The following is a 23509-nucleotide window of genomic DNA, read 5'->3' as shown; positions in this document are numbered from 1 at the left end:
TCGTGTATCATTCCTATCATTCTAAAGAATTAAACAGACACACTTTTATCTTTTTTAAACTTGAGTTACTGACTCATTGGCACTTAACCCAAACTAGTATAAGTTAATTCAGATATTATAGATATCTAACAACACCAGCTCCTGTAGCATTATTAATCATGATGTACGGAGATTGTTGGACTTTGTAATTATTTGGTATCTTATAATTATCAGTTCAATTTTTTTCTGTGGTTCTATTATGACTATAAAACTGTTACACAATATCTAAACTATAATTTTTTTAAATATATTTATAAAGCATTTATTTGTAACGACTGCATAAATAAATGTATTACATCTAACAAAATAACCAATATTAATATTTGGATAAAAACATGAATAAATGCTATTTGCAAGAATTTACAACAGAGACTTTAAGTCTAAAAAAATAAATCATTTTAAATTTACAAATAAATAATAATTTCATAAGAACACCAGATCACAAAAGCCATGTCTTGTGTACACTGGATAATAACTATGATATCTATAAGACATGTTTATAGTTATTTAGATTAGTTTTTCTGAATCAGGTGTGTAAACTAAGGATAATATCATTCTCATATCATGAGTTGTGACATCTTGGAAACCAAATTGAGTGTTCAAAATAACATTGTGGCTTCTGGATGGAAATAAAATCTTTAAGTTACCAATGTCTTAATACATAATATATATTTCATTGTTAGGCAATGAGGTAAAGAATCATTGATAAAGCTGTATCAAAAATATATATATATGGTTTTGTTTTCAAGCAATTTCATTGGATGAAGTCGGTTGTACTACAGAGGAATAGCTTATGGATCATTTCCAGTCATAGAGTTGTTTGCCTAGTAATTTTAGTCCCCTTTCATAACTCTCGCCTATACTTTTTTTCAAATTTTATGTTTGAAAATCTTTTGGAAGCCAAAATTCTAATTCATAAGAAAAACAGAAAAGGTCAATGTGTAACTTAAATGTTTTTCATCTTATTTTTTTTTAAAATTCTATGTTTATCTTAATTTCTTAACAACAGCTGTCAGAAGCCTGAATAGTCTACCTTGACGCAATTACACAATAAAGGTTCAAGTGGAATGAACTTTAAAGATTACAAACATTTCAATATTGATTTGTTCCAATAAGCTTTAAGAGTTACAACAAATATAACATTACTGTAAACTATTAAAAACATGGTTTTTTGGTTGCTTTTCAACAGACATAAACAATAATTATATACCTCAAGAACTATTTGATTAAGCTTGACCTTAATTGAGGGATGGTAACGAGGAGATTTTGCAATGTTTCCCCCATTATGTCCAAAGTGTATTTGTTCAGTAGTGGTAGTCATCCTGAATTTCTTGTAAGGACGAAGGTTGGGAAGGGTAGGGGGCATAAAAATTCTTTTACAGATTTGTTTAAAAATTGCCACATCAACCATCATGGTTTGTGAACAGGGATTTCCAGAAGAATTTTCAAAAAATCAATAAAAAACTTGTAAATATAAAAAAGAAGATGTGGTATGATTGCCAATGAGACAACTCTCCACAAGAGACCAAATGACACAGAAATTAACAACTATAGGTCACCGTACGGCCTTCAACAATGAGCAAAGCCCATACCGCACAGTCAGCTATAAAAGGCCCCTAAATGACAATGTAAAACAATTCAAACGAGAAAACTAACGGCCTAACTTATGTACAAAAAATGAACAAAAACAAATATGTAAGACATAAACAAACGACAACCACTGAATTAAAGGCTCCTGACTTCGGACAGGCACATACAATAATGAAAGAATGTTGTTTTTCTATTAAGTTTTCAAATCACACAGAAATGCACAATAAAAGTATTTAACTACTACATTCTACTTTAGTAAAGGCATTGGAAAGTAAGTTTTTAATAACCTGCATTTTAATGGTAAAAGCTTATGATGGCATTGCATATAATTGAATACTAGGTAATATTTTTCAATAAGGATATTCGCTACTCTTTGTTTTAACTTTTTGTCAGATATTTGGAATCCTCTAGCTGTAGCTAGTTATATCTATGCAGTGTACTGCCAATAAAATTTTTACAACTAATCCCTACTTTTCTTTTCATAATTGTATTACATATAGTTTAAAAGCCATTTTTGAAAATCTTAAAAAATCCTTATTTTTTTCATAGTTTTTGAAAGAATAAAGGTGCAAATGTTAAAAATCTAGAGAATTCCGCCAAATTTAAAAAAAAAATATTTTCTGCGCTCCTTCATCAATATTAAAGATATCCTCTCAATAAGCCAATAAATATTAAATAACTTGCTTATACTAAGCAAGCAAAGAAAATAATAATGCTTTCAAAAGGTCATTAAATAAATTTAACAAATTTACCAACAATTAAAAATGCTTGGGTGTAATGCTTTTCAGACAAGGAAAAATTATTTGAACAATAGTATAACTTATCAAATCAATACCATGTTTGCTGTATGAGGATGTGAGGTCAATTAATGTATATGCATATTTAATTACATCAATTAAAGGATGATAACATTGCCCACTCTCTCTTGCAATAGGGTAGCTTTTATTAGACTGCTATTCTGTTATTCATGTCTACCAATGCACTTCCAACTATAAATCATGTTGTTCAATATTAGAATGCATTCACGATAGTAACAAGGATCACATAAAAATACAAAATTAATGAATCAATTTTAATTTAATTGGACATTGCTTAAATTCAATGTAATAAGGACAGGAAAATGGAAATAAAATTAAAAGAATAGGGTTTAATTATCTCTGAAAAATTCTTTAGTCCTTAGAAGTTATTTGAATGATAAAATCAATTGAATAATAAAGGCTTGACACTTTGGTGCAGAAATATCGTCTTAAATTTTATTTGACTAAAAGAAGAATTTGTTGGCCCTATCAATTAGGAGAAACAATCTAACTTAAACAATCTTTTTACTTGCATTTCAAAAAAAATGTATAAGATATCTTGTGGCAAAGTATCACTTGAGCTATTAAAGAGTGTTGGTTATCTTGATACATTGATAAAATGACTCCAAAATGAGACAGTTTTGGACAATTATTTTCCAAATTTGGCCTAATCAAACATAGTCCATTGTCAGTTGACCTGCACTCACAAAAAAAAAAACATTGTAAGGTGACTTATTATTAATTTATTGTAATATAATCAACAATAATATACTTATACTGTGAAACAGATCATTGTAGAGATAAATGTTTAATACTTAAAATTACAGCTTCATTATTTTGGACCCTATTTGGAACTGTAAACTGTTTTAGTAAAAAATATATTGTCTAAATCTTATTTCCAAACTTTTCAAAATTGAAACCTTTTGGGGGAAATAAAATGAGTCATCTGCAAATTTTTTCTCGACAAGATTTGTTTGAGAACAAGAAATTTGCTTTCATCATATAACAAATACAAATATAAACTTAGCGTATAATCATTTTAACAGACCATTTCCTAATTGCAACAGACCAACTTCATGACTAAACACGTACACATTTAAGATCATTCAAACTTGTGAAGTACACAATCTGTTGTGTATTATGTGTAGTATCATTAATAAGACTTGCTTTTTCAAAATTGAAACCTTTTTGGGGAAATAAAATGAGTCATCTGCAAATTTTTTCTCGACAAGATTTGTTTGAGAACAAGAAATTTGCTTTCATCATATACAAATACAAATGTAGACTTAGCGTATAATCATTTTAACAGACCATTTCCTAATTGCAACAGACCAACTTCATGACTAAACACGTACACATTTAAGATCATTCAAACTTGTGACGTACACAATCTGTTGTGTATTATGTGTAGTATCATTAATAAGACTTGCTTTGAAGGAATATGTGTGTTGAACATTAAAGATATATAGGTACAAGACAAAACAACAAAACCAGAAACACATCTGGTGGTAAACACATGTTAATGATAGACCAATGTCTTTATTATATGAGCTGCGTCGGATAGAAATCGACCTTATGCAAGTGCACGTTGACATATACAATGTGTAAGACTATGATTGATTATATAACATTCAAATACGAAATAAAAGATGAATTTTGAACTGCTTTGTAGGGTTCTTATGACAACTCAATTTCCAAACAGTTACAGGCTTTCCGTGGAGATTTTTTTCTACCCGAAATAGATTTACAGATGTATTCGAATTCATTTGCATAAGGTCGATTTCTATCCAACGCAGCTCATCATATATCAACCTCAAAAAGTATTTGAGGAAAAAATCCCTAACATCCAGAGTCAAGGTTGGATTCTTCTTTTGAGACAATGTTATGGTAATATGTAGTGTAATCGACCTTAAATTGATAGGTTTATTCCATAGCTGAAGAACTGCCATTACCTCATAAGCTAGAAAGAGTAATCTGATTGACAACACAAATTGTTTGTTATGTGTTTCTAAAATTACTAAAAAGTTTACATTGGCTACCCTACCCTCAACCTTTCTTGGCAATCAAACATATCTTAAAATCACAAAATTAGGCCTTCTTTACCGTCTCAGATTTCATAAAGGCTAAATCGTTAGAAGAGAAATTATTTGCAAAAATAAATATTTTCATATTGGAAATGAATTTCTTTCAATCATTCAACAGAAATTTTAACATAAGAAGTTAAATATTTTTTATACTTTTTAGTAGTAATTCCAACCCCCCCCCCCTTTTCAAAGTAAATACTATTCCACTCATAAAAATGTAGCCAATGTTTGCTTTTAATTAATTTACTATTGATGTTTATATGGTTTAAATAAGGTTTACATAAAAATTATTTTAAGTGAGAACAAAAACTTGACACATAATTACACATCATGATATCACATTACTTACTGCTTAAAGTTAAAGATTGTAAGGATAAATCTAAAAAATAACTTATTTAATTATCAGTTATGGATGTTCCAGCATTAAGTGTATGAGGGGCATGGGAGACATTTTTTTAAAACCCTGACACCCATGAAATAGAAATTTCATTTTACTTATAATTTTTACAAAATTCTAAGGACAATGCAACCAAACATATTAAATTAATTTGAGTGCCTCTTGACCACCAACCATTAATTTTAGAAAAGCTCTATAGTTATTGGAGCACAATGTTTTTAGATTTGAACATAAAATTCGAGCAATTAATTTTTTTAACATAAAACTATCCACGGAAATGAGTGAATTTTATCATTAGTGTAGATGAATCTCATTAAATATAATATCTTCTTTTACTTTTTTCACACATTCCTCCTTTCAAGTCTATAAAATAAATGTAATTCTATCTGTAAACTTTTTCATACGAAAAAAATAAACATTGAAATTGATGTATTATAAGCATTAAATAATATTTTTCATTATTTTTAACATTTATTATACAATGTTTCACTTAAAATCTGCACTCAGTCTCTATTTTAAGCTTTAACCACTTAATCAACATAACGTGAGGGTACCCAAATTGCACCTATTTTGACAGTTTTTTCACCTACCTCTATCTATGATCCAGACAAAAGTTTCCATACTGTGTTTATTTTGCAGATGTATCTTTATTTACTATATAGTTCCACCAATTTAATTTTGAATCCATATTGAATCATAGAAATATGGGTTTGAACCGACCTCCAAATGATCCATGATTTTGTAATGAGGAGTACCCTAATTGCATCCATGCTTAAATTCACATCCGTAAAAATCTAATAACTGATGTTTTGTTTTATTTCTCCGAATATTTAGAACAATTTGACAATAGTCCATGCTTACCATTCATTTTTTAAGAAATGGATGCCTGTAACATACTTTAATTGTTCATTTTTAAAAAATGACTTTTTGAGAAACGTCGCGACCTTTCTGTAGATTTTACTTTTTCCAGTGAATACTTCATCTGTTGATATATAATGTGAATGTGTTTTGTGTATATTTAAATATATTTAGCTATGTTAAAAGATGTGCATAATGTCAAATCATAAAAATACAAACTGTTTAGTCTTTAAGAAAACTTGTAACATTTCCGCTGCTATTTTTGCTAAATGGGTGCAATTTGGGTACTCGATGCAATTTGGGTACTGTGACGTTAATGACATATATAAAACATAATCCACACTCTGTCTCTATTTTAAGCTTTGATCACTTAATCCACATAATGACATATATAATATATACTACACAAAACTTAAAGCTATGGATAAAAATAATTTCATTCATCTACTGTTAACAAAAACAACATTGAACATGCATAGAATACAATACCAATATACATAACACTATATAAAAATGTAAATTCATATCTTACACTTCAAGTTTGTTAAGAGTGAACATATATACAAAACAATTTAACAACTGAACTACACCTTATGTCTGTTCATTTTTTTTTTATATAAAAGCCGTCATAGAAAAATAATCTTTTTGTTTCATAATAATTTTAGATTATCGATGGGTTTTCAAACGAGAGGATGTTTCTCAGCTACAATCTCATCAAAGGGCAACACCCTGAGATGAGATGTGGCCGAGAAACATCCTCGAGTTTGAAAGACCATTGAAAATCTGTTTATCGCTATTTTGCCTATGACATCATTGATGTTTACATTGACAACGTCACATGCGCTCCCTTAGTTTCTGACGCTAATTTTCTATCTCAAGCCAGTAGCATGATATGAAAAATTATCACAAAAAAAGATCAAAGGAAAAATGCGCAAAATAACGATAATGCATTCTTATTCTTGGTTTGTTCATTATCAATGTAAATATTCAATGAGATCAAAATATACTATTTATATTTACAGGGTATACGCACATCATACAATGCAGGTGCAACCTAAAAACTGTAATGAACACAGCTTATGAGCAACAAGGAAGAAAGATCAAATTCAAGGTAAAAAGTATTGTACTGAGTTATGTCTCTTAGAATGTAATCACACTACAATTTAAAGAGGTTCTGGATTGGGGGTCCTTCATTTCTGTATTTTTTAATTTTTTAGGCCATTTTTCTCAATTCTTTATATTTTTTGCCCATTATTCTTTATTCTTTATATTTTAGCACCTCATTATTCTCTATTCTTTATTTTTTTGGTCCATTTTTCTCTATTCCTTTTATTTTTTGCCCATCATTCTCTATTCTGTAAATGCCCATCCACACCCTCTTTAAAGAGAAGTAGCACTATCATCTAAAACCTCAATTACTGCCTCAAATGACACATGTAGCTTTTTTTCAAAATATTATGATTTTACATGCATGTTCTTTCTTAATTAGGAATATTGTCTATTTTTGCACCTAGGCAGTATGATCATATAATAATCAATCTTAATTCTGAAAGAACAATTTGCAGAATTTTTGTAATGTAAATAAATGTTTGTACTATTTTCATTTTAGTTTTTTTGGTTTGCAATATTTAATATAATAATTTATTGAAATTTTTTATTCTCTTTAAGATATATATATAAATATACAATTTTGTTCTAAAATACTGTTGAACTATATGCTTAATATTTAAATAAAAAAAAAATAAAAATGAACACAGTCCTTCACAATATCTGTTGATTATAATTCTACATTTTGTTTTATTATAAAAATATCTGCATAAGTTGATATCTAAGAAAGACATAATTATGTATTTGAAATTTGGTGTTCATCAGAAACTTAAAAATCAACTTTTGGGTCACATGATCACTTCTTATCCAATCAGATTGCAAAAATTTTAACATAGATACATATCACAAAATTGTATCAAAATAAAAGTAAAATCTACAAGTGTCAAGAATTGCATTTCCAACCAATATAAATGAAAAAAAATGATAATGTTATAAGGGATGAAATATAAGAGTTCAAAAGTGGAAAAGTATAAAGTGTCATTTGAAACTTTGACTGTCTTCAAATTATACACATTGTCTGCATATTAATGAACATTTCATATCTTACAGGCATATTGCAATGTATCTACAAATTTTATAAACTTTTGCTATTTGCAGTTACCAGTTACCATTTGAGCAATATGGCAGCCATAACAATCTCAAGATTACACAATACACATAAATCTGCTTTTGAGCACATTAAAATATTGTTTATCTTAGCTTATTTTGTAATTAATTTCATTAGAATGTTGTTTTTTTTCTAATATTCATGTGTAAACTAGGCTATCCATAAACATATACTTCACATAAATAGTAAGTTTGTGAGCTTCAAAGCCAGTTTTCACATTATTGTTCTATTCACAATATAAACATGTTAAATCCTATCATTTAAATGAAACATTTAAAATATTTCGTGGTAAGACATGACCTTACATGCCCTTCAAACGGTTTATACAAATAAAAATGGATGATCTGTAAGACTTACATTTAAAAATCCGGCCAAATTGAAAATTTTGAATAATCTGGTGCTGGCTGCTATGAGTCTGGCAGGCATTTATTTGTCTTTAAATGTTTTATCCCTTTCTAAAATTGTAATTTTAAATTACACTTGCTCATGCAATTTTGGAAAAGTTCTATTAATGCAGTACTAAATTCTCTTTAATTTAAGCACTATTTCAAACCTTAGTATAACACAAAGTTGACAATTTCAATAGTTATCAGTACAGGACTTTTTCTCGACTGTGTGATCTTATACACTGATCTACTGCATCTAATACTTCTGCAGCTGCTTCGTTGATAACTTGGGATAAAATCTTAGGTGTCATCTGATGAATTTTGAAATCTGATAAGTTAAATCCATCCTCTTCAACCTGCTTCATTACCTGTAATTAGTAAAAGTTTATTTAGTTATATAAGCCTTCAACATTTTTTTCCCAGTTTGTTCAACTCTTTGTCTAATTTTAAACAAGGTTTAAATATCGTTACAACCTGTTCAAATTAAACACTTCATTATTTTCTGTAGTTTATTCTATGTTTACTTTAATCCTTGTTAAAGCCTTAATTAAATGATAAAAATTTAACCTAGCTGCTTACCTTGGTTGAAATTATAACCAAGAAATACTGTTCCAACTAGATTTAAAAGGTTTTTTTAAAAACAGTTTATTACAACCTTTTATTTGGCTATCAGCAATAAAAAAAATTTATATTTTGCAGTCCTTTCCACATTATTTGCATTGAGATTAACGCTAAAATCTGTACCATAGCATTATAATCGGATCAACATGTTTATACCGATGTCTTTTATGTCCAAAAAGAAGTAGCTACATTTAGCATGTGTAGTAAGATGGTGTATGCATTTATAATCAATGCAAGTACAATTCAACAATAAATGCTTCTTTTTCAAAACAAAAGGTGCTCTCTGTCACAACCATTAAATCATACTTATAAATAATTTTCAAACTTGCTATACAGTATGGGTTTTGCTCAAGTCATTTTCTAATGCTGTATGGCAACATATAGTTGCTTACACCCTCATACTTTGTTGAATGGCAGATTATTGTCTCATTTGCAATCATACCACATCTCCTTATTTTTATATTTGATTTTGAATATGTTTTATTTATTCAAGCAATCATATTTTCAACCAAAACGTTTTCTAGGACATGAGGAAAGTGTTGGTAATTCTTTATCTTGATGAAAGTAAACATTTAGTGAAACGTTACCATGGGTTAATATCCAAAGGTTAAAAAAGATGTTGAGCAACAGAATTGTTAGCCTTGGTATAATAACCATTGGTTTAAAGATTTAAGCAAAGGATGAAGGGTGTCCATGATTGAATTTTATGTTGAAAGTCTTTAGATTAATGTTTTACTACATTTATCACATAAAATTAACTAACATTATCAAGATCTATAAAAACAAGTTCATGGTTATATGAACCTTGCCAGACAGACATGTACACCAAATGAACATTCGATAGACGAATATAATTGACCTATGGCTTAATCTGAGAAACAATCATTACCACAAAAAATCAAGCTTGACCAATGAACCATAAAAAAGAGGTTAAGGTCAAATAAACCTTGCCTGATGGACATATTCACCTGGCCCAAGACCACAATTAATGACCCATATTTTTATTGTTCACAAATAGTTTTCTGTAGTTTTTTTCGTCTTTACTTTTTTCTTTCCCTTTCTCATTCATTACTCAGTTTTTATTTAAAATTTTGCCAAAAAAAACCAAATTAAATTTTTTAATCTGACAAAATGTTATAAAAAACTAATAGGGAAACTAATTGTGGTCTCTGGTCACCTCACAATCATTCAATGTGCAAAATGTTATTGTCCTGTTACTCATAATAATTGGACACATGAAAAACTGGCACTGCCAACTGATGATCCTTGAACTGCAAATTTATAGAGAGAAATATTTTTTTATTTCCAGTATACTAGTACGCTTGGAAGGACAAATAAAACATTTTGTACTATATTGCTTGTTTTTCATCTGTAATAAATTGTTACAATTCATAATAGGATACTGGAGTTTTTCTTCAAAAACAATGACTAGTAAGCAAGTATCAGGGATTAAAAATAGTCAGATCTCTAGAAACCAAAATTGTTATCAATACTTTCTCCAGGATCCTAATATACATTATAAACCTTTTCGTGGCATATACTGAAAAGATTGATGTATATGTCCTTTAAACACACAAAAATATTAAGTGTTTATTTCCATTAAGTACTTTGTGACGTGAAAGTTTCATAATGAATGAAAGTTAAACAAGAACATTTTGAAGGAAATGGATACTTTAACATACGTTTAATTTAAGTGGGTTTTTTCTTATTATTATGTTTTCATCAATCTAACATTATTCTGGGAAACTGAGTTTGTCTGCCTATATATACAATGATTTCATCTTATACGAGACATTTTCTACATCAGAGTTAACAGGATCTGGTAGTTTATGTTCTAAGAGAAAATAAGTAAATTACTGCAGTTTAATTAGAAGGTAAGTAAAGTCAATATGAGTTAAGATAACAAATAAATTCAGGGCTGCACTGATACATACATGTATAATAATAAGAAGATGTGGTATGATTTCCAATGAGACAACTCTCCACCAGAGACCAAATGATGTAGATGGTTTGTTTCAGTTTAATTACATTACATAGCAGTTCCTTACTATTGCCTAATTTTGATTGGCAGAGGCATTCTAAAAGTTATATTTTATTTCTCTATAAAATGGAACATCTATGACTGCACAATTGCTCTCTTTGACAATGTTAAAACAATGCATAGAAAAATAAATACAAGGCTTGATTTAACTTGTTATGTCATGGCTACGGCTTAAAACGGAAGATATAAGAAATGAATGCTTTTTTTTGTAATTTTACACATTGTTAAAGGTCAATAAATTATGTGGTTTTTATAATTTAAAAAAAATTGAAATGTCTAACAAAAGTATTTCAGCAGAAATTTGAAGTGAGTTGCTCTATTTGTTTCAAAAATACTTTTGTGGGGATTATTTTACTAAAAAAAACTAGAGGCCCTTAAGAGCCAGTGTCGCTCACCTTGGTCTATGTGCATATCAAACAAAGGACACAGATGGATTCATGACAAAATTGTGTTTCGGTGATGGTGATGTGTTTGTAGATCTTACTTTACTGAACATTCTTGCTCCTTACTATTATCTCTATCTATAATGAACTTGGCCCAGTAGTTACAGTGGAAAATATTATGTAAAAATTTACAAAAATTTACAAAATTTATGAAAATTGTAAAAAATTGACTATAAAGGGCAATAACTCCTTAAGGGGTCAACTGACCATTTTGGTCAAGATGACTTATTTGTAGATCTTACTTTGCTGAACATTATTGCTGTTAACAGTTTATCTCTATCTATAATAATATTCAAGATAAAAACCAAAAATGGCAAAATTTCCTTAAAATTACCAATTCAGGGGCAGCAACCCAACAACAGGCTGTCCGATTCATCTGAAAATTTCAGGGCAGATAGATCTTGACCTGATAAACAATTTTACCCCTGTCAGATTTGCTCTAAATGCTTTAGTTTCAGAGATATAAGCCAAAATCTACATTTTACCCCTATGTTCTATTTTTAGCCATGGTGGCCATCTTGGTTGGTTGGCCAGGTCACCGGACACATTTTTTAAACTAGATACCCCAATGATGATTGTGGCCAAGTTTGGTTAAATTTGGTCAAGTAGTTTCAGAGGAGAAGATTTTTGTAAAAGATTAAAAAATATTATGAAAAATGGTTAAAAATTGACTATAAAGGGCAATAACTCCTTAAGGGGTCAACTGACCATTTTGGTCAAGTTGACTTATTTGTAGATCTTACTTTGCTGAACATTATTGCTGTTTACAGTTTATCTCTATCTATAATATATTCAAGATAATAACCAAAAACGGCAAAATTTCCTTAAAATTACCAATTTAGGGGCAGCAACCCAACAACAGATTGTCCGATTCATCTGAAAATTTCAGGGCAGATAGATCTTGACCTGATAAACAATTTTACACCCATGTCAGATTTGCTCTAAATGCTTTGGTTTCAGAGATATAAGCCAAAATCTACATTTTACCCCTATGTTCTATTTTTAGCCATGGCGGCCATGTTGGTTGGTTGGCCGGGTCACCGGAAACATTTTTTAAACTAGATACCCCAAGGATGATTGTGGCCATGTTTGGTTAAATTTGGCCAAGTAGTTTCAGAGGAGAAGATTTTTGTAAAAGTTAATGACGACGGACGACGGACGCCAAGTGATGAGAAAAGCTCACTTGGCCCTTTGGGCCAGGTGAGCTAAAAATCAATCTTTTTATACATGTTTTAAGAAAGGGTAAACTATCTGGTGCTCCAGTGTTTATTTTAAAGGAATATCATAAGAAAATCAACACTAATCATTACAAGGATAAACAAATATCTAGACTATTATACAGTACCAGAAACCAGAAACCATTTCAAGGATAAAAATCAATCTAGACAAGTATACAGTACCTGATCCAGAAACCATTACAAGTATAACATGTATAAACAAATATCTAGACTATCATTTATATATATAAATATATATATACAGTTCCAGAAAACTAAAACCATTACAAGCATAAACAAATATCTAAACTATCATATAGTACCAGAAACCATTACAAGGATAGACAAATATCTAGACCATCATACAGCACCAGATACCATTACAAGGATAAAAGACTATCTAGACTATCATACAGTACCATCCAGAAACCATTACAAGGATAGAGAGAATATCTAGACAATTATACAATACCATCTAGAAACCATTACAAGGATAGAGAGAATATCTAGACTATCATACAGTACCATCCAGAAACCATTACAAGGATAGAGAGAATATCTAGACTATTATACAGTACCATCCAGAAACCATTACAAGGATAGAGAGAATATCTAGACTATTATACAGTACCATCCAGAAACCATTGCAAGGATAGAGAGAATATCTAGACTATCATACAGTACCATCCAGAAACCATTACAAGGATAGAGAGAATATCTAGACAACTATACAATACCATCCAGAAATCATTACAAGGATAGAGTGAATATCTAGACTATTATACAATACCATCCAGAAACCATTACAAGGATAGAGAGAATATCTAGACTATCATACAATACCATCCAGAAACCATTACAAGGATAGAGAGAATATCTAGACTATCATACAGTACCATCCAGAAACCATTACAAGGATATAGAGAATATCTAGACAATTATACAATACCATCCAGAAACCATTACAAGGATAGAGAGAATATCTAGACTATTATACAATACCATCCAGAAACCATTACAAGGATAGAGAGAATATCTGGACTATTATACAATACCATCCAGAAACCATTACAAGGATACAGAGAATATCTAGACTATTATACAATACCATCCAGAAACCATTACAAGGATAGAGAGAATATCTAGACAATTATACAATACCATCCAGAAACCATTACAAGGATAGAGAGAATATCTAGACTATCATACAGTACCATCCAGAAACCATTACAAGGATAGAGAGAATATCTAGACTATTATACAATACCATCCAGAAACCATTACAAGGATAGAGAGAATATCTGGACTATCATACAATACCATCCAGAACCCATTACAAGGATAGAAGGATATCTAGACTATCATACAATACCATCCAGAAACCATTACAAGGATAGAGAGAATATCTAGACAATTATACAGTACCATCCAGAAACCATTACAAGGATAGAGAGAATATCTAGACAATTATACAATACCATCCAGAAACCATTACAAGGATAGAGAGAATATCTAGACAATTATACAATACCATCCAGAAACCATTACAAGGATACAGAGAATATCTAGACTATCATACAATACCATCCAGAAACCATTACAAGGATACAGAGAATATCTAGACTATTATACAATACCATCCAGAAACCATTTCAAGGATAGAGAGAATATCTAGACTATTATACAGTACCATCCAGAAACCATTACAAGGATAGAGAGAATATCTAGACTATCATACAATACCATCCAGAAACCATTACAAGGATAGAGAGAATATCTAGACTATTATACAATACCATCTGGAAACCATATACATGCAGACATCTTATATGTTCGGGTATTTCACATCCAATATTTTATGGTAATATTCTTTACAAAGCACAAAAATGTTGGCATTCACCTCAAAAGCTAACCAAACCTTTAAACAGACTTATTCGGAAAGGATATAGTTATGATACTGTTGTCAAGTCATTAAAGATTGCATATTTTGGTATAAATATTGATTCACTCATAGGGTCTTTGCATCAGAAATAAACACATTTGTTCTAAAACCAGTTATTGGCATAATACAGGTTATGTTCTTCTCATATATTTTATGATGGTATGATATTAAACCCCTTACGGGAGGGATTGTACTTGATTTTCATATGATGAAGACATAATCTTTCAATCAGTTTAATTGAGGTCTGGAGCTGGCATGTCAGTAACTGCTAGTAGTCCTTTGTTTATTTATGTATCATTGTCATTTTGCTTAGTTTCTTTTGTTACCTATTCTGACATCGGACTCTGACTTCTTTTGAACTGAGTTTTACTGTGCGTATTGCTATGTTTTTCTTTATTGTACATTGGCTAGAGGTATAGGGGAAGGGTTGAGATCTCACAAAACATGTTTAACCCCGCCGCATTTTTGCGCCTGTCCCAAGTCAGGAGCCTCTGGCCTTTGTTAAGTCTTGTATGTTTTTTAATTTTAGTTCATTTATATGTTTTGGAGTTAAGTGTGACGTCCTTTTTCACTGAACTAGTACACAATTTTATTTAGGGGCCAGCTGAGGACCACCTCCGGGTGCGGGATTTTCTCCCTGCATTTAAGACCCATTGGTGGCCTTTGGCTGTTGTCTGCACTTTGGTCGGGTTGTTGTCTCTTTGACATATCCCATTTCCATTCTCAATTTTATATTATACAGTACCATAAAAAAAAACCATTACAAGGATAGAGAGAATATCTAAGACTATTATACAATACCATCCAGAAACCATTACAAGGATAGAGCTAGAGAATATCTAGACAATTATACAGTACCATCCAGAAACCATTACAAGGATATAAGGGAATATCTAGACAATTATACAGTACCATCCAGAAACCATTACAAGGATACAGAGAATATCTAGACTATTATACAATACCATCCAGAAACCATAACAAGGATATAGAGAATATCTAGACTATCATACAGTACCATCCAGAAACCATTTCAAGGATAGAGAGAATATCTAGACTATCATACAGTACCATCCAGAAACCATTACAAGGATACAGAGAATATCTAGACTATTATACAATACCATCCAGAAACCATTACAAGGATAGAGAGAATATCTAGACAATTATACAGTACTATCCAGAAACCATTACATGGATAGAGAGAATATCTAGACAATTATACAGTACCATCCAGAAACCATTACATGGATAGAGAGAATATCTAGACAATTATACAGTACCATCCAGAAACCATTACAAGGATAGAGAGAATATCTAGACTATCATACAGTACCATCCAGAAACCATTACAAGGAAAGAGAGAATATCTAGACAATTATACAATACCATCCAGAAACCATTACAAGGATAGAGAGAATATCTAGACTATCATACAGTACCATCCAGAAACCATTACAAGGATAGAGAGAATATCTAGACTATCATACAGTACCATCGAGAAATCATTACAAGGATACAGAGAATATCTAGACTATTATACAGTACCATCCAGAAACCATTACAAGGATAGAGAGAATATTTAGACTATCATACAGTACCACCCAGAAACTATTACAAGGATAGAGAGAATATCTAGACAATTATACAGTACCATCCAGAAACTATTACAAGGATAGAGAAAATATCTAGACTATCATACAGTACCATCCAGAAAACATTGAATGGATAGAGAGAATATCTAGACTATCATACAGTACTATCTAGAAACCATTACAAGGATAGAGAGAATATCTAGACAATTATACAGTACCATCCAGAAACTATTACAAGGATAGAGAAAATATCTAGACTATCATACAGTACCATCCAGAAAACATTGAATGGATAGAGAGAATATCTAGACTATCATACAGTACTATCTAGAAACCATTACAAGGATAGAGAGAATATCTAGACAATTAAACAGTACCATCCAGATACCATTTAAAGGATAAAAGACTATCTAGACAATAATACTTTGTATAATGATACCATACATATATTATGAAGTTTCCATTTTCATGGATCAGGGAATATAAACTATACATATATATATATATATATGATCCAAGAAAATGAGGAACTTCGTAACATATGTATGGTATCATTATACAAAGTATGAAGCATACAGGTATTTCCATCTTCTGAAGTATACAAATAGTTTACTCTGCCACACTGCCGAGGGATTAGCCAATGAGACAACTAATAGCATACCTATGTCTAGCATTCTGTGGTTTACTAAATAGTTTACTCTGCCACACTGCAGAGGGATTAGCCAATGAGCCAACTATTAGCATAACTATTTCTAGCATTCTGTGGTTTACTGAATAGTTTACTCTGCCACATTGCAGAGGGATTAGCCAATGAGCCAACTATTAGCATACCTATGTCTAGCATTCTGTGGTTTACTAAATAGTTTACTCTGCCACACTGCAGAGGGATTAGCCAATGAGCCAACTATTAGCATACCTATGTCTTGCATTCTGTGGTTTACCAAATAGTTTACTCTGCCACACTGCAGAGGGATTAGCCAATGCAACAACTATTAGCATACCTATGTCTAGCATTCTGTGGTTTACCATGTACTTCTTTTAATGGTTTTGTTCTTCCCAAAGGATCTAATGTTTTGGTTAAGATATTCCTTATTTGTTTCATTAAACTTTTGTTAAAAATATACATCCTTTCAAATTCTCATTTATATAACAAAAATCAGTAAAATACTGTTCAATATGGGCCAAATACTGATCTGTTTATCTCATAGTTAATCCTATTCTATAGTTTAAATAGTCCATGTAATTTTTCACACAATCCTCCCTTTTTGTATTATTTTGTATGAAGAAATCAAATCTGACATATATTGAGCTCCATTGATGTGTCTTATGATTATAAAACGCACATCTGGTGTACAAAATTGTAAGCTTGGTATCTTTGATGAGCTATTTTTATTTAGTATATACTAAGTAGTAAATACAGGTAAATTGTATGTGTAAAACAATTGATGACAATCGTGCTGCATCAGCCATCCATGCTGATATCAATATCAGTCATGATTGCAAAGGCTTTATCAAACCCCTAATCTGTATGACGTCACGTAATCGATATCAGTCATGGTTACAAAAGCTTTATCACACCCCATTATATGTATTATGTAATGTCTAGAAAATACATAAAAGAGATTAGTTGTACTTGAGGTACATGTATATAATAAAGTGTATATAATATGGCTTTTCAATATCACACACCGTATCAACCCTCAACCAATATAATCCCTCGAGCAGAGCTCTTGGGACTATATTGGTGTCTCGGGTTGATACAGGTGTGATATTGAAAAAGCCATATGATATTCTCTATATCATATTATATTATCTATTTAAGTGCTGAGATAAAGGTTCCCCCTTTTTACTACAATATGTGACAGTTAATTGTCACTAACCATACCTCTTCTCCAAGACCACATATGGACCATTTACTTTTTCCGGGATAATGACACTTGAAACATGACATCATTTTATATACAATATTAGGAAACTGGCAGTTGAACAAGTATGGAAGTAATTCAACACTCAAATCTTGGAAACTACCATCAGCACCAAACTGGATCATATGTCCTTTAAAAAGAAATAATAAACTGTACAACTCTCCCCTTCTAAAAACGGTGAAAAGATTTAATTTTCATGTACATTTTGAGCAATCTTGTAAATTAATTTTCATATAAATGAAAGAAGTCATATAGTCTATATATAGCAATTCTAAGCTACAAAAGATTTTTGTTAGAAGTACAAATTTAAAGGAAATTTGTTAGTATAAACTTTTCTCATCACTTGGCGTCCAGTGTCTGTCATTGTCATCAGTCATGGTCTGTTAACGTTTATAAAAAATCTTCTCCACCGAAAAATACTGGGCCTGGGGTACATGTATATACAATCGAACCTTGTTGTGTCGAAGTCAAAGGGGCCGTACCAAAGTATTGGACTTATCCGAGGTTCCACTCATCCGAGGTCGAGTGTGTCGTCATAAATTTGGAATGCATGAAATACGATATAAAATTTGTGTAAACTAGATACTAGGAACAGTGTGCCTTTTTTCGATATGACACTTTATGATTGTGTATTCCATCTCCATATTTTTTGGTCCTTCATAATAATTAAACACACAACGTCACAAGTACAGATACAAATCATGCACAAATGAAATCAATAGTATACACAAATATTTACAAAGGTCAGTCACTTTAAATTATGAAATCACTCGCGGAACGAAAAAAGTTCTGAGCGGTCTCTGGTGAGGTCGTCTGCTTTACATTAAATTATTATGAATTTATCATAATTGTCTAAATCCTTTTATTTATTGTAATTAATGAATTTTAATTCTAACGATTCATTTAATCTCGGCTTGAGTCATTTAAATTAGTTTTGTTTTTATGTCAGGTGAAATATGTTCAACACACTAATGTTCCACTTGAACGATCAATAAAGGTGTTAACTACTGGTCACCATAAACATGTCATTTTAACTGTTATACAAACAAGTATGTTTACTCAGCTTTAATCTCTTTTGAAATGATTAGGTTACATAAGAAATACATTCGATTTGAATTTTCATCATTAGGTCTGCATTTTTCAAAAATTCTTACTTTGTAACTTCAAGACATCAGGGCCAATTTACATTAATTTTACATTGACAGGACTATGAAATTTACTTGACTTAACCGATTATTCGAATCAACCGAGTTCGACTCATCAGAGGTAATTATGCATTGACCAAACCGGAATTTTACTGGGACCGAGAAATTACTTCGACTCATCCAAGTTTTCGACACAACCAAGTTCGACACAAAGAGGTTTGACTGTAGTTCAAAATGACCCAGCCTGCCAACTAGCATGGCTAAAAATAGAACATAGGGATAAAATGCAAGTTTTGTCATTTATCTTGGAAACAACTTTAGAGAAAATCTGATAGGGCAGAAATGTTCTGAATGTTAAGATCTAACTACTGTCCATTTACATCAAAACTGTCACATTACTTCTTTTAGGTTTTATTGCCCTGAAATGACAAATACCAATTTTTAAAAAAAAATTTTGCCTATATATAGCTATTACCTTGAAAATCATAATGATTAGCAAGACAAGATCTACAAATAAGTTTAATGGCCGAAATAGTAAGTGGAAATTATTTTATAATATTTATTGCCATAAAAAAATTTGTATAATGTCAATAGATAAGAAATCATTTAAAAACATCAGAAATGTAAATTACCTTTGTATGCATATGGTGTTTCTTTGATATGATAAATCTTTGCTAGGTACCATAATAGGACATATTCTACTTGCATCTTCTCCTGTCGAGTAAATTCCTTTATTTCCTGGACAACTGATCTCTGTTCATTTATCAGAAGGTTTTCTTGTTTCAAGACTGCAGGGATAGGACATGTCAATACACCTGTCAAATACGATTTCATAAACATTAATTCATTCAAAAGAATTGACTATGACCTTAATTTGTTCTGAAATAGGTATAAAAAAGTTTGAATAAAGTTATTTTGCTGTTTCTTGGTGGTATAAGATGTTTAATGAAAGAAGAATGTGTCTGAGGACACGAATGACCCCGTTCAAGATTTGCAATGAAAATGGGGCAGACGGACGGACGGAAAGACAGAAGGACAGAAAGATGGATGGTCAAGGGTAACACTTAATGCCCCTTCGCGTTTGACGGGGGCATAATAAAAAAATATATTGATAGAAAATGCAAATGCAGCATTATTTTCTTCATTTGCATAAAGTAGGAACAAATAATGATATAATTTTGTCGTTATTACAATGAACATCTTGAAATATCTTTATTTTATACCCATCCTTTGAAAATGGGCAGATTTGACATAGTTCTGAAAACATTTCATTTTCTTGGCCAAAAACAAGCCTCAAATGACCCTTCTTATTTGTATGACATTATGTTGTTCATATAGAAAAAAGAATGCATTCATATATAGCAATAAAGATTATGTAGAATGTGTTATAGGTTATTATATGTTTTTTGTAAAATAAGATTAAAACCTTGAACTAAAGCCAATGCCCCAATGTACTGACTAGTTTTAAGGAAATCACTTCAAACAATCCTCATGGAACTATTGACAATTAATTCAATGCACTGACTTTACCTTTAACTTCTGTATGAGGAGCTACAAGGTCTAAATCTATCTTTGTTTGAGACTTACCTTTAATTTCTGTATGAGGAGCAACAAGGTCTAAATCTATCTTTGTTTGAGACCTTACCTTTAATTTCTGTATGAGGAGCAACAAGGTATAAATCTATCTTTGTTTGAGACTTACTTTTAATTTCTGTATGAGGAGCAACAAGGTATAAATCTATCTTTGTTTGAGACCTTACCTTTAATTTCTGTATGAGGAGCAACAAGGTCTATATCTATCTTTGTTTGAGACCTTACCTTTAATTTCTGTATGAGGAGCAACAAGGTATAAATCTATCTTTGTTTGAGACCTTACCTTTAATTTCTGTATGAGGAGCAACAAGGTCTAAATCTATCTTTGTTTGAGACCTTACCTTAAATTTCTGTATGAGGAGCTACAAGGTCTAAATCTATCTTTGTTTGAGACTTACCTTTAACTTCTGTGTGAGGAGCTACAAGGTCTAATCTATCTTTGTTTGAGACCTTACCTTTAATTTCTGTATGAGGAGCAACAAGGTATAAATCTATCTTTGTTTGAGACCTTACCTTTAATTTCTGTATGAGGAGCAACAAGGTCTAAATCTATCTTTGTTTGAGACCTTACCTTTAATTTCTGTATGAGGAGCAACAAGGTCTAAATCTATCTTTGTTTGAGACCTTACCTTTAATTTCTGTGTGAGGAGCTACAAGGTCTAATCTATTTTTCCATGTATCGTCACCTCTAACAATATCAACTTCATTCCTTGTCATGTACCAAACTATGCTGGGAGGAGTGTGGTATATCTACAAGTCAAAGAATATACTTAAATACAAACATTAAAAGTAGTCTAACCAATTTTCGTGGATTTTCTTAGGGAAAAGTTGAACCACAAATTTAAATGTTTAATGAAGTACAAATTTTCTTTAGATTTGTATGTATACTTTGGAGAAACCATAAAATCAAAAATATCCACAAAAAATATAGTTTTTTTCTAAATACATGAAAATTGGTAACCACAAAAAAAATTAATCCACATTAAACTGGCATTACAAAAAATCTTTGATCCTAGCTACATTTGAGGTTCGCAACCATATATTCTATAAATTTAAGAAGAATATATATATGTTAATTTCCATTATTGACTCACAAGGAGCAAAGTAAAATATAACGTTTTATTTTAGACAAAAACACTAAGGTGCAAAAAGATGAGGTTCAAAAATATTTCACAGATTCCTATGTAAAACAATACACTACAATGGAAGGTATATGCATCAAATAAATATTAAACTATCACTGAAGAGTATATGTTGTCCTCTATATTTGTAGCTCGTGGTTTTTTTGGGGTTGCAGTCTCAAGAACACTAACCCTTTCGCTTGGACGTTTTTAAAATGAACTTTGCTTCACATACAGTAAATATCTCTTAAATGGTCCAAAAGATTTCAGAAAACATCAGAAACAGCATTTTCTGACACAAGATCTGTTATGATGATGTTATACCTTCATACAATTGAATGTAAAGGATCCTAAATAAAGAGCTGTGCCATGAGCACATGATACACATGTCGCTTTTTCAATGAATAAAGTTCTACAACTCCTCAATATTAATGTTATAGCAGACATTTATAAAAAAAACTAAAAGGAGCTAATTTTAATAGATATAAACCAGCCACTAAAGTTTCATGAAAACTGCTCAAAGCATTTTTGAGTATTGTCTGAAAAGTGGAAAATCCCCCCTTTTAAACAGCAAGGAGGTGGTTTTAATTGAATAGTGTTTTGTGTATTTTGCTTCAATCTAAGTAGTACCTACCCCTAACAATCTATCCAGTTTATAAACAGTATAATGAGCAATATGAAACTAAGACTGCCCAATTTTGCAAAGTACACGGAAGTAGTTTTAACTGAAGACATTTTTGAGTATTGTGTTCTAAGCTATTTAGAACATACCCCAAATTATTTAGTACCTACCAAAAATTTATTAGTACTATTTAGTACCTACCCATAACTATTTAGTACTTACCCCTAACAATCTATCCAGTTTATAAACAATATAATGAGCAATATGAAACTGAGATGGCCCAATTTCTGCCAAGTACAAGGCATTCTTAAGTTTACTGTCCTTGTCAGCTCCAATCATTGTTACATTAAACCTGCCACCAACTGTGCTGGGAGATGTAAAGTCATTCAGTCCCTCGTGACTAACTATCTTCTGCCATTTCATTTTCTGTATCCAATCAGCTTCTGTGTAAGCTAGAAATCAAATTATAATTACTGATGTTACATTACATATACAGAGGGATTGAGTTAAGAATCTCCCTCTGTCAATGCTGGGGAATAGGGGTGATCCAATCTGCTTCTGTGTAAGCTAGAAGTTAAATGATGAGTTATCTACCTTTAAGTGGCTAAATTGAAAAATTGATTTGAACAAAAACAAATACTTGGTATTTGCTAAAACAGTATAAATAATACAACAAATTACTTATTTTTCTTTTATAAAAATAAACAGTCTCACACATTTATTGCCAGGATGTCTCAAAATTACAGATTTAAGCAAAGAACTAGACCAATTGTGTACTGCTAAAAAGCCTATTTTACAATCTATGATGGCAGTATACACTTAATCTTCCTTAAAAAGCACAAATAAAAATATTGTAAAAGATATAGCAAAAAATTTCT

At 30.9% G+C, this 23509-nt stretch overlaps 1 protein-coding gene and 1 long non-coding RNA gene across 3 annotated transcripts in view; both read right to left on the bottom strand.

Annotated features, from left to right (window-relative positions):
* Positions 1-265: 265 nt before the first annotated feature.
* LOC127712570 (uncharacterized) lies at positions 266-3977 on the bottom strand. The gene is made up of 2 exons (XR_007987164.1): positions 3611-3977; positions 266-3346 (listed from the first exon to the last, which is right to left on the bottom strand). It is a non-coding gene; the product is annotated as an uncharacterized LOC127712570 (long non-coding RNA).
* Positions 3978-4225: 248 nt separating this feature from the next.
* The window catches only part of LOC127712543 (uncharacterized), a 55247-nt gene continuing 35963 nt past the window's right edge, over positions 4226-23509 (bottom strand). For both annotated transcript variants that reach the window (XM_052219033.1, XM_052219035.1), the window contains exons 8-12: positions 22854-23083; positions 21518-21638; positions 19928-20110; positions 18111-18280; positions 4226-8734 (exon numbers count right to left, since the gene is read on the bottom strand). In XM_052219033.1, the coding sequence (XP_052074993.1) occupies positions 8570-8734; positions 18111-18280; positions 19928-20110; positions 21518-21638; positions 22854-23083 (869 nt within the window). In that variant the 3' untranslated portion in view covers positions 4226-8569. The remainder of the gene's footprint in view (positions 8735-18110; positions 18281-19927; positions 20111-21517; positions 21639-22853; positions 23084-23509) is intronic.

Source organism: Mytilus californianus, unplaced genomic scaffold, assembly GCF_021869535.1.
Source record: "Mytilus californianus isolate M0D057914Y unplaced genomic scaffold, xbMytCali1.0.p SCAF_8, whole genome shotgun sequence".
NCBI classification, from domain to species: domain Eukaryota; kingdom Metazoa; phylum Mollusca; class Bivalvia; order Mytilida; family Mytilidae; genus Mytilus; species Mytilus californianus.
Note: the sequence above shows the minus strand (reverse complement) of the source record. Positions and strands in the feature narration are given on the sequence as shown.